This window comes from Petaurus breviceps, unplaced genomic scaffold, assembly GCF_028583685.1.
Source record: "Petaurus breviceps papuanus isolate PSGF00001 unplaced genomic scaffold, PetGlider_PUasm1.0 90734, whole genome shotgun sequence".
Classification (NCBI taxonomy): domain Eukaryota; kingdom Metazoa; phylum Chordata; class Mammalia; order Diprotodontia; family Petauridae; genus Petaurus; species Petaurus breviceps.
Genome location: NW_027187327.1, coordinates 10,567,707 through 10,580,075, shown reverse-complemented (window position 1 = coordinate 10,580,075; position 12,369 = coordinate 10,567,707). Strand labels below are relative to the sequence as shown.

The following is a 12,369-nucleotide window of genomic DNA, read 5'->3' as shown; positions in this document are numbered from 1 at the left end:
TTTATACAAATGCTGCTCTATAGAAAATAACATTATAATGAAGTGCCAGCATAATTGTCATTTTCTTGGTGGTCTTATAGAGTATTCAGCTGCAGACCAAGAACTTCAGAGGCAATGTTGTGTAGTGGATAGAGGGAGCACTTGGAATCCTGCCTCAGACACTCACTAACTATGTGACCCTGGGCAAGTGTCTATGGACTTTAAGAATTATTAAACCAATCCTCTAGTTTTAAAGATGAGGAAATTTAGGTTTGAAGAAGTAAAATTATTTTCCTTTGACCTTGACCACAATCCAGCAAGTTAAGCCATGTAGCTCTATAATAAAAGAGGAATACATAATAAAAGAGGAATATAGAGGTGCTGAGGCATAATGATGCTATTGCCACTTTTCTTATTAGCTCAAGTTTTAGTGTATAAATGTGTCATCCACATTCCTGGCGAGTTTCAAATTTCATCTTTAATTTTCTACCTAGCTCCCAAAATTCAAAAAGTTCTATTTCTGCTTGTTCTGTACTCTCCTTGAGGTGCCAAGCATGCATTTTTTCAACATGAAAATCTTTTCATTTTAACAAATAGGAAACATATATTTCTAGCAGTCATGTTAGCCAGGTGCAAGCTTTCACCAAGTAAAATAACAAAATCCAGAGCTAACCCAACAAATTGTTGCAGTTGTGTCCAACAGAAACTAACCACAGCCTGTGAGTCCATGGAACACCTAGGCTACCACCACCCCTATTCCTTTGGCAAGCTAAGGTAACTAAAAAGAAAGAATGGCCTCATGTAGGAGGCTGAAAAAAATTGAGCATGCCATGATAATGATAAAACTACTCTTCCTGCTATAACTCTCTCTTCTTCTAAATTATTCAGCCTAAATAAAGTAAGGCTGACCCTTACACTAACTAGTCTTAATTTTACAGGTTCACCTACTGAATGGCAAGGAAGAGAGCCTGAGCTTTGAGAGTGAGCTGGAACTGAACTAGAAGGGTAAGGAGGTTCAGTTTTGATGCCAAAACTACAAACACAGTAATCAAAATGGAAAAGACCCTCCAGCAAACTCTCAGTGAGGACATAAGGTCACCATGTCCACACAGGAAGAGGATAAATCATAACAAACTTGCACAGGCTCTCTACAACTCAGCCTTAAGTAAGTCATAGGTCAGGGTTGTGTAGGCCTCAGGAAGAAGTAGATGGATTTTAATTTGAAGCCTTAGTTTCCAAGAAACATGAAGAAACCCTTCCTTTATTTGTGTCTTCCAACCCCACTCCCCACCCCCAAAAAAAATCCATCACTGCCAAACTTACACCGTAGGTTGATTCACAAAGGCATTCTTTTGGAGCCTATAAGCTGGATAGCTGGGAAAAGACCCAGACTCCAGGGATACTCCTGGTACGGTAGCAAAGTTTTTCTCTGTTAAATTATAGGCCTCCAGCATCTTGAAACCTTTACAATAGATAAGAAAAACAATTACTAAAAATATATAGAATGTACTATCTATTCTTACAGTTAAATCTTTAAATACTGAAATAACAAAGAAAGCTCTCTAGATATTTGGGCAGAATTTCTACAAATGATTTATATGAAACTATGAACAAAAATTTCATTGGAATTGAGGGTGTAGAGTGGGGAAGTAGGAAGAGGAAACCTGCAGCCTCGAAGCCACATGTGGCCTTCTAGGTCACTGAGTGCAGTCTTTTGACTGAGTCCAAGTTTTACAGAACAAATCCTTTTATTAAGGGGATTTGTTCTGTGAAGTTTGGATTCACTCAAAGGGCCGCACTTGAAGACTGAAAGGGCCACATGTGGCCTCGAGGCCACAGGTTCCCCACCCTGGTGTAGAGTATGACATCATTTGGAATTTACCTACTTTGATAGATCTTCATCATCAATGCAAATTTCTAAATAACTAGTCCAAGTCAGAAAATGTCAATGCAAGTACTTACCTGGTGAAGTGTATCCATCCAAATAAATAAGAGGGCAACCTGAAATGAATTAGAACGTTCCTAATTATTATTAAACATATGTATTTAATCTATAGCAAAATAAGTGCACACTTACATGCAAAGTCAATATCTATTAAGATTATGCATGAGAAACTTGCCATATACTTGTCAAAATAGTAGTTAGATGTTAGCAATCTAGCCTGTTCATATCTTATGAATTTCCTTATACTTGTGGATAAATTCCTATATCCTTGTGGATAAATTCCTATATTTTCCCAAAGTTTCATTTGACTGTCTTTTAAATATATTCTTAAGCATCACAGAGCAGAGGAGCCTAGTTAGCAGAAATTTCTGAGACCATCTAGTCCAGAATCTTCATTATGGAGACCAGGAAACTGAGGTCCAGAGAGAACGTGACTTGCCAATAGGTATAATTAGGAATATATATATATATATATTCCTAATTATAAATATAATTTATAATTATATTTATATATATATAATTATATATTATATATTATTATATAATTTATAATTATAAATATAAATATAATTAGGAATAAAATAAGAAATAATAGGTAACCATTAGCAGTGCTGGTATCTGATCCAGGACTCAGAAAGGACTACATTGTGTCCAGTCATTGCCTTCAGGAGATTTCTTTAAATGGAGTAAATAACAACTCTTCCAGAAAAGGTTTTTAGGTTGGTGGAATGTAGATGAGGAGAAGCAAGGTTTTCCTCCCTCTCCCTTCTCAAAATAATCTCCTTTAAACTATTTTAAACAGGTCCTAAAGAGATATCCATGAGAAACTGAATTCTAGGGGTCTTTGTAGGCTGTATCCTCCACAGTCCTCTACATCAAGTGTACTTCTGAGGCTGTGATCCCACCCAGAGTCAGTTATTTCCAGATTGTGAAAGGAATGTTGTGCCTGATGTAGGAAAAAAAAAAACACAAAAAAAACCTAAAACCAGAATGGGCTGCTGAAATAAGTTTCTTCAGGCCTTGAAAACCTAAGATCCAATAATGGCGTATAAAAATTTAACTCGCTGAGAGCTCAATACTATACAAGTAGTTTAGAAACAAACAGGTCTTTGGTTCTTAAGGATATCTTAAATCTTAAAAGGTTTTAAGATCTTAATTCATAAAAGCAAGTATCAATGACAAAGTGTTTCCATTGCCCTTAGATTCATGAGTGAGATCATATACGAATTACTCTCTTAAAACAAAAATAAAACTATATGTTGGTGTGGGAAAAGATCAATGCATAAGTATGTGTATGTAAATTAACATATTAACATATATGATACACATACAGAATTGGGCCACAGATGAAATATTCAAAAATCACAGGATGTCAGAATATTGGGAAAAGGATGATAAAAGCATGATTGCATCTTCAAAGCTAAAAATGACCTTTTGACAAACACATATTTAGTATGCTCTCAATTAGAAAAAAACAATGATTCAGTGGAAATAGGGAAAACACATATTTTTCCAAAATCTACTTATTCACTTTAAGATTATAAATATTATCAGGATTTTTTTAATGAAAACCACTGTACTTCTGAAAAATAGGATTGGACTTGAAACACATTATCCACATTGGCTATTACTTACTTGAAGTGGCAGTTTCACAAACAAAAGTTATTAGATTATCTTCAATCTTCTCAAAAGATTCAAAGTCATCCACAATAAAAACATGGCGTTCACTTGGTTTGCTGGCAATATTTGCAAGTTCATTATAATCCACATCAGCTACACCAACTACAAAAACACTGAAACCTGCAGAAGGAACATGTGCATTATATTGGGATTTAGGTGAATTAGCCGTTGTAGCTAGAAGACTTACTGATGAAAAAAATACCATCTTTACTCGATACTCAATGAACCACGAAATTTGAAATAAACTTTTTAAAAGTAATATGTGCCATTTGCATATATTCCTGTCATCTAGTTCCCAATATTTCATTCATTAGATTTCCTAAACCTAGAAGCAAACAACTAACTTAAGAAGTTTTTATTACAAAAAAATGCTGAATATAATATAGATTTTCTTCTGTAAATACACACTGTTAAATACATATGAGGTGTGCAACCACGGTATTTTGCATAAAATCTAGAGCATGTTGTGACCTAGAAACCAAGAATTAGTTCTTTTTAAGTCTTAGATTATGTGAGATTAATTTTCCCAACTCTTGGTTTTCCTCAGACTCAAGAGTAGGATTTGGCTACCTTTGGAATGGAATGAAATGGAATGACTCCACTTGCTATAAACTTTCTTTTTATTTAGGCTAATGCAAAAAAAGAGAGAAAAAAAAAGGGAGAAAAAAAGAAAGAAATGGCTTTCATTCAAAAAAAAAGAATGAATTTCACATCAGGAAACAGCCACATGTGAAAGAATCAACCAAATAAGTTGTGGAATAATTTATGACTAACAATAAAATTGTATTCATCTGAAAGAAATAAAAATGTTTCCAAAGGGTAGTCACCAGCTTCAATAAATACTAAAAGATGATATGAGAAGAAACCTCACTAATGAAAAAAGTTTGTATTACATTCTTAGGATAACCTAGGTAATATTTAATCCTAAACCAAATTCTGGCAGAAGCTGTTCATTTGTATAGATGTTAAATTTTAGATGATGTATCACTTTTAAGGTTTGCTACATGGGTGCCATGATACACAAAAGTCCATTTTATCACAGTATTCAGTGTAAAGTGGGCCTATTAAAGGTCTTTCCTAATTTTTTTAGTGGAAGTCCTAGAACATCTATAATATAGTCTTGCAACATGAAGCATGAGGGCATTATGATACGAATACTCAAGAGTATACTTCTGGTTGTCATGATCTGTCCCTTGAGGTGTTATCTCCCTTGAGACCTCACAATTATTTCTTGGCAAGATATCTTCCAGTGAATTGTGTCAATTCACTCTGCAGCTGTAGAGAAGTAAGATACATAATGCCTATGTGCTTAGGGCTTCTAAATCCCTCTCCTTGTCAAGTGTTATTTATTTCTGTGTAAGAAAGGTCCTTGTAGGGTGATCAGAACATTATGTTTTGTGACTTTTCTTTCACCCGCTCCAAAAAAATTGTAGGATTACTTTTTGACATATGACAACTACACGCTAGGAATATAATTCGTCCTTTTTAATAAATGTTGGCAAAAACTGTATCAATAACTAAACACTAGCCAAAATGAGTACATGTTCATTCTCCACTAGAAGCCTTTTGTATGCGGCAAAAAGGCATAGAAGGGAGTTTGGATTTGTTCCCAAAAACCATGCCAGTAGAGAACAAACTCTGATAAGTACCAACAAATTAGAAAAGCCTTGAGAATGAATCTGTAGAAGGATTGTCATCTTAGCTAGAATCAAAATAGCTATGGTTCAGGAAGATGACCACCAGAAGACTGGTCATTAAATGCTGATTTGGATTTGTTTATTTGTTTGTTTTAATTACAGCAATTTATGAAAGCATTTGCTAAGGCATGGAAGCACCATGAGTGGCATTAGTAGGGGAAGACCCACGTGGGTGAAGCACTGAAGTAACAAAAAGTAGGCAAAATGAAATGTGAAGAGTAGAACTATTTCATTGGTCTAGATCCATGATTTCATCACTGTGAGGCACTCAGTATAGAAACTTCTTCCACTGAAGCAGGTCAGAAATTTCTCTGTATCATATAGTTCATAACCTGAGATACATGAACTTGTTTGTTTTAACATGTTGATAACTGTATTTCAGTATTTGTTTCTTTTGTGCTCCTATATATTTATTGTATCTAAAAACATCATTTTTAGAAGTGGTTCAAAGACTCTACCTGACTGCCCAAGTGGTAATGGTATAAATAGGGTTATCAACCCCTTTTCTAAAGCTATAATACAGTGACTAGAGAGTCAAGTGGGAGGTTAATGGCACTCTTTGTGAGGATAATTCCCCAAAGGAAATTGAAGTTATTTTTTAATTTAGTATTTCCTTCAATTATTTAAAAACATTATTCTAATAACAAGTTGATAAGCTTCACTAGACTGCCAAAGGGGTCTATGACACACAAAAAGAGTTAAGAACCTATCTTAGAGACTGTTCTAGAATTCTGAGTAGTTGAGTGGTTTTTCCATGGCCATACAGCCAAACTGCATACGACCCAATTCCTCTTAATTACAGAATAGGCCTTCTATTCACTATGCCACACTGCCTCCCAAAGTAAAATGCACAATGATATATATATGAGAGAAAATGTACCAAAGACATTTATTTACCAGATTGTTGTATGACCAAAGCAGCCTTCTTGACCTCATCCTGTGACCGACCATCTGTGACAACTACAAGGACCTTAGGGACAGCTTTTCTCATACCACTCTCCCAAGTCAAGACCTTCTCCTTGATAAATGTCAAGGCCTTGCCTGCCAATTTGAACAAAAAATAATATCAATAACCAGATCTCCTCCCCACTCCTCCTCCCCAAAAACCTCCCGAAATAATATTCAATAATGAAGAGAATATTAAGGTAAATGCAAAAGTGGGGAGATCAGTTTGTCATTTTTAGTGTATTGTCATTAAAAAGTAATGTGGCTTAGCTAGAGGTACCTGTTCTTGTATTTCCACCTCTGTACTGAATATTTTGAAGAGCCCCAAGTGCCTGAGCCTTGTCAGCATAGGTATTCAGCTTGAACTCAGATTTTACCTCATCGCTGTACTGGACAAATGAAACCTGAAAGAAAGCGTGATTTCACCATGAATCTTCCTTTTCTTCTTTTTGCATCTTCAGGTAATCCCAGCAATAATTTTTAAAGAGTCAGCATGCTCTACCCGACAGCATACAACAAATAAAATGTCATTTTTCTAGTTGAGCTTTCTAAATTCTATCACTTCTTAAGTTGTGATTGCACAGAGGGCAAGAACCCTAGATTTGGAGTCAAAAGATCTGGGTTCAAATTTGAGCTCTATCACTATGTGACCTTGGGCAAGACGCTTCACCTCTCTAGGTCTCAGTTTCCTCTTTTGTGAAATGAATGGATTCAAAGCAATGATCTTTATTCTAGAGTCCCTTTCATCTCATATCATCTATCATTTCCAAGGTTCCACCCAGTTCTAAATCTATGATCCTATTCTATTCTTCACAGAGTAAAAGTTCATTTCTCTCCAGGCTGTACTCCTGACTCTCTATAAGACTTTCTCTTCCATGCCAAAGAAATTCCTTCACTCTGAAAGTTCACTCCACCCCCGGAATACTTCTCACATTAGGAGTTCCCTGCAGTCTCTCCCTCTGATTGTCTGGTTCCTCCCAGAACCTTCATTTTAAGAAGGAAGTCCAGGCCAGCCTTGTCTTCTTTTCTCTCCAGGCTCCACACCTGACTCTCCATAGGACTTTGTCTACCATACCAACTCTATGAATACCTTCATCCCCATACATCTCCTTTTCAGCTCCCTTTCATGTATTGTCTTTCACCATAAACTCCTTGAGGGCAGGGACTATCTTTCTGCTTGTATTTGTATCCCCAGGGCTTAGAATAATGCCTGGCACTTAACAAATGCACGTTGACTTGTTGAATAGTAATAATAATATCACTAATTCTTATGACTAATGATGAGATGGTGCTAATATTTTGCTTCTGCATAGTACCCTTCTGTTAGAATATATTCAATCATATATAGGTGTGTTTATGCATGAGTGTGTATATATGTTTGTATACATATATATCCCCTCTTTTTAAGTCCATGGATGTAGGTGTTATCAATTATTGTCCCCCTTCCCTTTGTAAATGAGGAACACTAAAATCCTTCAAAGTCAAAGGATTTACTCAAGAGTCGTAACTTAGAAACGAGAACGCCAGTTTGAATTCAAATGTCCTGACTCCCATCTCAAGTGGACAATCTGCTCAAGTATATCCCTCCATCACACTGACATAAAACCGTAATTCTAAGTGTGGTCATGCTGAACATTCACTGATATTTTTTTTTCTTACAGGCAAGTATGGAATCTTTAAGAAGTCTTATTCTGAAAAGTTTGAACAAATTTGACCTACAATTAGCACACAAAGTTATAATTACAACTATGATTATTTTCACTTTTTTAACTTTAATATAGTTGGTAACATTTGCTTTTGGCCTTCATTTCTCATAAGGCTATAATAAGGAGCTGACTGCTATGAAAAACTGCTATGTATATACACAATAAAATTATTATGATTTTTTAGGTAATTGAGATAATATCATATTTATCACTTTGTTTATTCTTGGTCAGATGGAAAAATAACTTAGCTACCTAAGGGATTAAGTACTAAAATGAGCAGAATACCAAAAATCCAGTATGCCATCATGATGAACCTTCCAGGTTGGCTGAGAGTAAGTATGAGACTTGAAGACTGTTCTAGTAAGCCCAATACAAACAGCCCAGGAGGGTAAATTCCTAAATTTGTCATTTGTCATGGGAGTGTTCTAAAGGAGAAGCCAACATTTTTGTCTGGGGCCACTATGGAGATTGTGGCACCACACTCCCAGTTTGGAAAGTATCATGGGCCATGCTAGGTCTAGAATGCATTAAGGATGAGGTTAGAAATCTTAGGTTTTGGTCTAAGACTAAACAGATATTCTTTTATACATGCTTCCAAATATCTTGACCTGTTCTATTATTTATGAATTTGCATGCTCTCTTTTCCTTTAAAGACCCAAGAAAATTCATTCATGTGGTTTGGAATGTGTGGAAGATAAGCAGAAGCAGAAACAGGTAAAGAAGGACAGGTAATTAGGGTCCAGGTATGATATATTCTGAACTAAAGGGACTAAGCTAGCTCAGGACCAGAAAGGCTCAGAAGTCTTGGGACCTAAATTGGGAATTCAAAGGTCAGGAAAGCTTAGAAGGTCATCAAATATAAATTGCCTTGGTTCCAATGTCAAGGTCCTCTGAATCTATTATTGAAGGAGGAGCTAATGCCCTAAGAAGTTGATTCAAGTAAGCAAGTCTCAAGGCCCAAGAATGGATATTTGACATTCTGTCCTCTAAAAAATGAACTTAGTCATGAATTTGTTTATGAAAATATCTGTGGCTTTTTTCAAATTTCCCCATTTTTATAATGACCCTTAGTAACCACAATGAAAAAAAACAAACTGTCAAAATTTGAAAAGAAATTAATAGAGAGCAGGGAGGTAGGGAGGAAGGAATGAAGAAAAACAATGAATCCTTTTTTTTTTCCTTTTTGGAGGGGGGAATGTAGGGCAATTGGGGTTAAGTGACTTGCCCAAAGTCACACGGCTAGTTTTTTTGTTGTTGTTGTTAAGTGTCTGAGGCCGGATTCACACTCAGGTCCTCCTGATTCCAGGGCCAGTGCTCAATTCACTGTGCCACTTAGCCACCCCAAAACAATGAATTCTTTAAAAATCTTTCTTACTATAGAGAAAAGGAGCTCCATTCTTATATCAATTCCATAGGATATAAGAAATTTATACATTTTCATCAAGTTACTTAAATGTAACTATAGAACAGTTTAATCCATGCCTACACTAGAAAATGACTGATACAAACCAAAGCAAAGTGACTAGAAATCTTCAATTTAACAAACAAAAAAATGCTTCAAGGAAACAATGATTATCCGAAATGAACTCTTGAACCAATTATGACCAAAGATGTTAGTAGGGTTCCAAAGACTCAACCTGTAAACTAAATGGCACAATGAATATATAGAGAGAAAGAATATATTAATGAATACTAGTGAATTATATTGAATGAATATATATGAATTAGTGAATATATAACTATATTCATGAAAAACCTTTCAAAATCTCCAATATGGTAGGACATGTTACACTTAGGCATTCTAAATAGGGAGTTGAGACTGGGAATCTCATCAGGTCTCCAATACATCCTCTAGCCAAACAGAATCATTCAAATTCTATGGGTGAGAGTGGGCCATGGCAGAAAACAAAGTCAAAACATAGTGTATCTTAAAAAGCTATTTTATTTAAAGTAAAATATGCAATTTTTTTTTTAAAGATGACCACAACATATTAAGGAAAAGGAGTTCATTAAAAGAAAATCACAAATGCCTGTAGAATTACTTACCTGAATTCCAGCAGGACTGATTAGATCAAAGGCTCCCACAGTATTGAAGATAAATTTCACAACTTTGTTGAAATTATCATCACCAATACTCCAAGAGGCATCAGTCAAGAATACAATATCTGCCTTGGCACCTTTGCATACTAAAAAACAAAAGCAACCCTGAGATCTGGTGGAGCTTTTCAACCAAACAGAATTACATAATAAAAAAAAACAAATAGTCCATTTTAATTATCTACATGTTGTCATTCATATACTCCCAGACATCCCTAGAAATTACTCTAATTTATTTATATACATATATATGCTTGTCATGTAAATAAGATCTCCTTCTTCATAAAAGTTCTGAGGTACAAGATAGGATTCAGATAAGATGGAGAAATTAGATGAAAGGAGGTTAAGTGCCATAAAGTTCTGTACATTTATGCATCCATAAAATCAAAAATTTTGCAAATACTGACATGACATTTTTTTCCTCTTGATTATGCAACTAGATCCAAACAAAGGGTGGAAAAAATAATGTGTTTATTTTTGAATTTCTATATTTAGGTGACATAAAAATTCTCATAAAATACATAACCAAAGGATTTTAAAATATGCAAAATTAAATATGATCTTAAAAGAAGTTTATGTAGTGTGGGAATCTGGCTCATACTGAAAAAGAAAACCTAGTCATTCCACAAAATTCTTAGACAACATAATCCCAAGCTTTGACCAAACCTTTAACCCTAAAATAATTTTTTTTTTAAATCTAGGACTCCAACGTTTACCCTTCTCCCAGTAAAATACTACAATGCTTCATTGTGGATGGAAAAGAGTTCAAGCTGTCAAAGGCTATGCCAGAGAAATACGAGCCCTGGTCAGTCTTGCCAGATTGGAAAAGGTTCAAGAAGAGGCCTAATGATGGACTTGTCTAGTCAAGTTCAGAGAATTATATTGCCAAAGGGTAGTCCAACAGTTATATGAATGTTTGAGCCTCCAGAATTCACACAGCCATCTACTAGAGCAAGTATAAAGCTCCTCCACCAATGGAAAGCATCTCCATATGGAGGAAATCACATATCTCTGAAATATGGCTATTTCCCATTGCTATAACATTGTAGGTCCCTCAAAGCTGCATAAGACCACTAAAGATCAATCTCTGTGAAATGTTTTCTTTCCATAAAACAAAGTATCATGGAAGGCAATAGTGCAGTGAATCTATCAGAATATTGTTTAATGGCTAATTCATTTAAACCTAACTTGATCAAAAACTGAAGGAACTATCTCACTAGAAAGCAATTTAAAAGATTCAATAAAATTTTTCTCCAATATCAATAAAGGTGACAATTGTGCTTCAATATTTGATGAATGGAAATGATTTCAAGCTTTCTGAAAGTGGACTGAATCCAGAATACTTCTCAGATCCAAAGCCAGAGAATTCCAGATGTCAAATGTTTGGGATTCAGGTTGTGGCTACAGCCAAAATAAGTTCACAATGCCCATTCATGCCAACACAGTGTTGGAACAATATGCCCCAATTTATCTACATGAAGGGAGTTTTGAAGTGTTTGCAAAGCACCAATGGGAGTTTAGCTATTGTGACTAAAACGTGAACTGAAGCTTAATTGCCTGTGGTTTGGGGCATTTAATACCTGAATTCACAAAAGACTAGAAACAAGGAATTGGAGAAATTTTACATCTTTGATACAGATACATACAGGTCTGTTGATGTTAATAATGCTCAAGGTGGTAATGAACTTAAGAAAGAAGAGATCAAGAAAATGATACCTAACTTTTAAGACACCCCAGTTTAAGAAGGAAAGTACAAAATCAAAAATTCTGGAAAATTATGTTCTGATTTGTTTTCTCTTGATTATAAACTTCTTTTTAAAATCAAAGTTACTTATCATATTGGGAAATTAAGGAAATGCAGCCTACTTACCCTCGCGAGCTGGTGGAATCGTAGGAGGAGGAGGAGGCGTTGGAGGCTCTGTTGGGGCTTCTGTTGGCTTAACCGCTAAGATGATAACAACAATTAGAACATTATTACCTATGTGATTTGTTTGATTTCATTAACAAGAAACTCTTACAGACACTATAAGACTCCTAAATTACAAATTAGCTAATAGATGGTAAATGTCCAGTATCAATGCAAAACTATAGGAATTTGTTTGCTTTTCTTAGAGACATAATTTCAAAGATATATGTATACAGGATTCCTTTTAATCCAAATGCACCACTGATTTACTCTTCTCTCTTTCCCCTTAGCAGTTCCTATCCTACCCCTTAGCAATGGATCTGGGAAGTGAAACCACATTTAGAGACCATCTGTCAGAGTGAATAAAGATAGAAATACACATTACTTAATCACCCCGTACAAGGGACACAGAGC

General features: G+C 35.3%; 1 protein-coding gene across 4 annotated transcripts in view; it reads right to left on the bottom strand.

Annotated features, from left to right (window-relative positions):
* COL12A1 (collagen type XII alpha 1 chain) overlaps nucleotides 1–12,369 on the bottom strand; it is a 145,590-nt gene that overhangs the window by 33,173 nt on the left and 100,048 nt on the right. For all 4 annotated transcript variants that reach the window (XM_069067012.1, XM_069067009.1, XM_069067011.1 and 1 more), the window contains 7 exons: nucleotides 11,920–11,994; nucleotides 9,999–10,138; nucleotides 6,527–6,650; nucleotides 6,199–6,342; nucleotides 3,560–3,724; nucleotides 1,942–1,980; nucleotides 1,303–1,441 (listed from right to left, as the gene is read on the bottom strand). In XM_069067012.1, coding sequence (XP_068923113.1) covers nucleotides 1,303–1,441; nucleotides 1,942–1,980; nucleotides 3,560–3,724; nucleotides 6,199–6,342; nucleotides 6,527–6,650; nucleotides 9,999–10,138; nucleotides 11,920–11,994 — 826 coding nt within the window. The remainder of the gene's footprint in view (nucleotides 1–1,302; nucleotides 1,442–1,941; nucleotides 1,981–3,559; nucleotides 3,725–6,198; nucleotides 6,343–6,526; nucleotides 6,651–9,998; nucleotides 10,139–11,919; nucleotides 11,995–12,369) is intronic.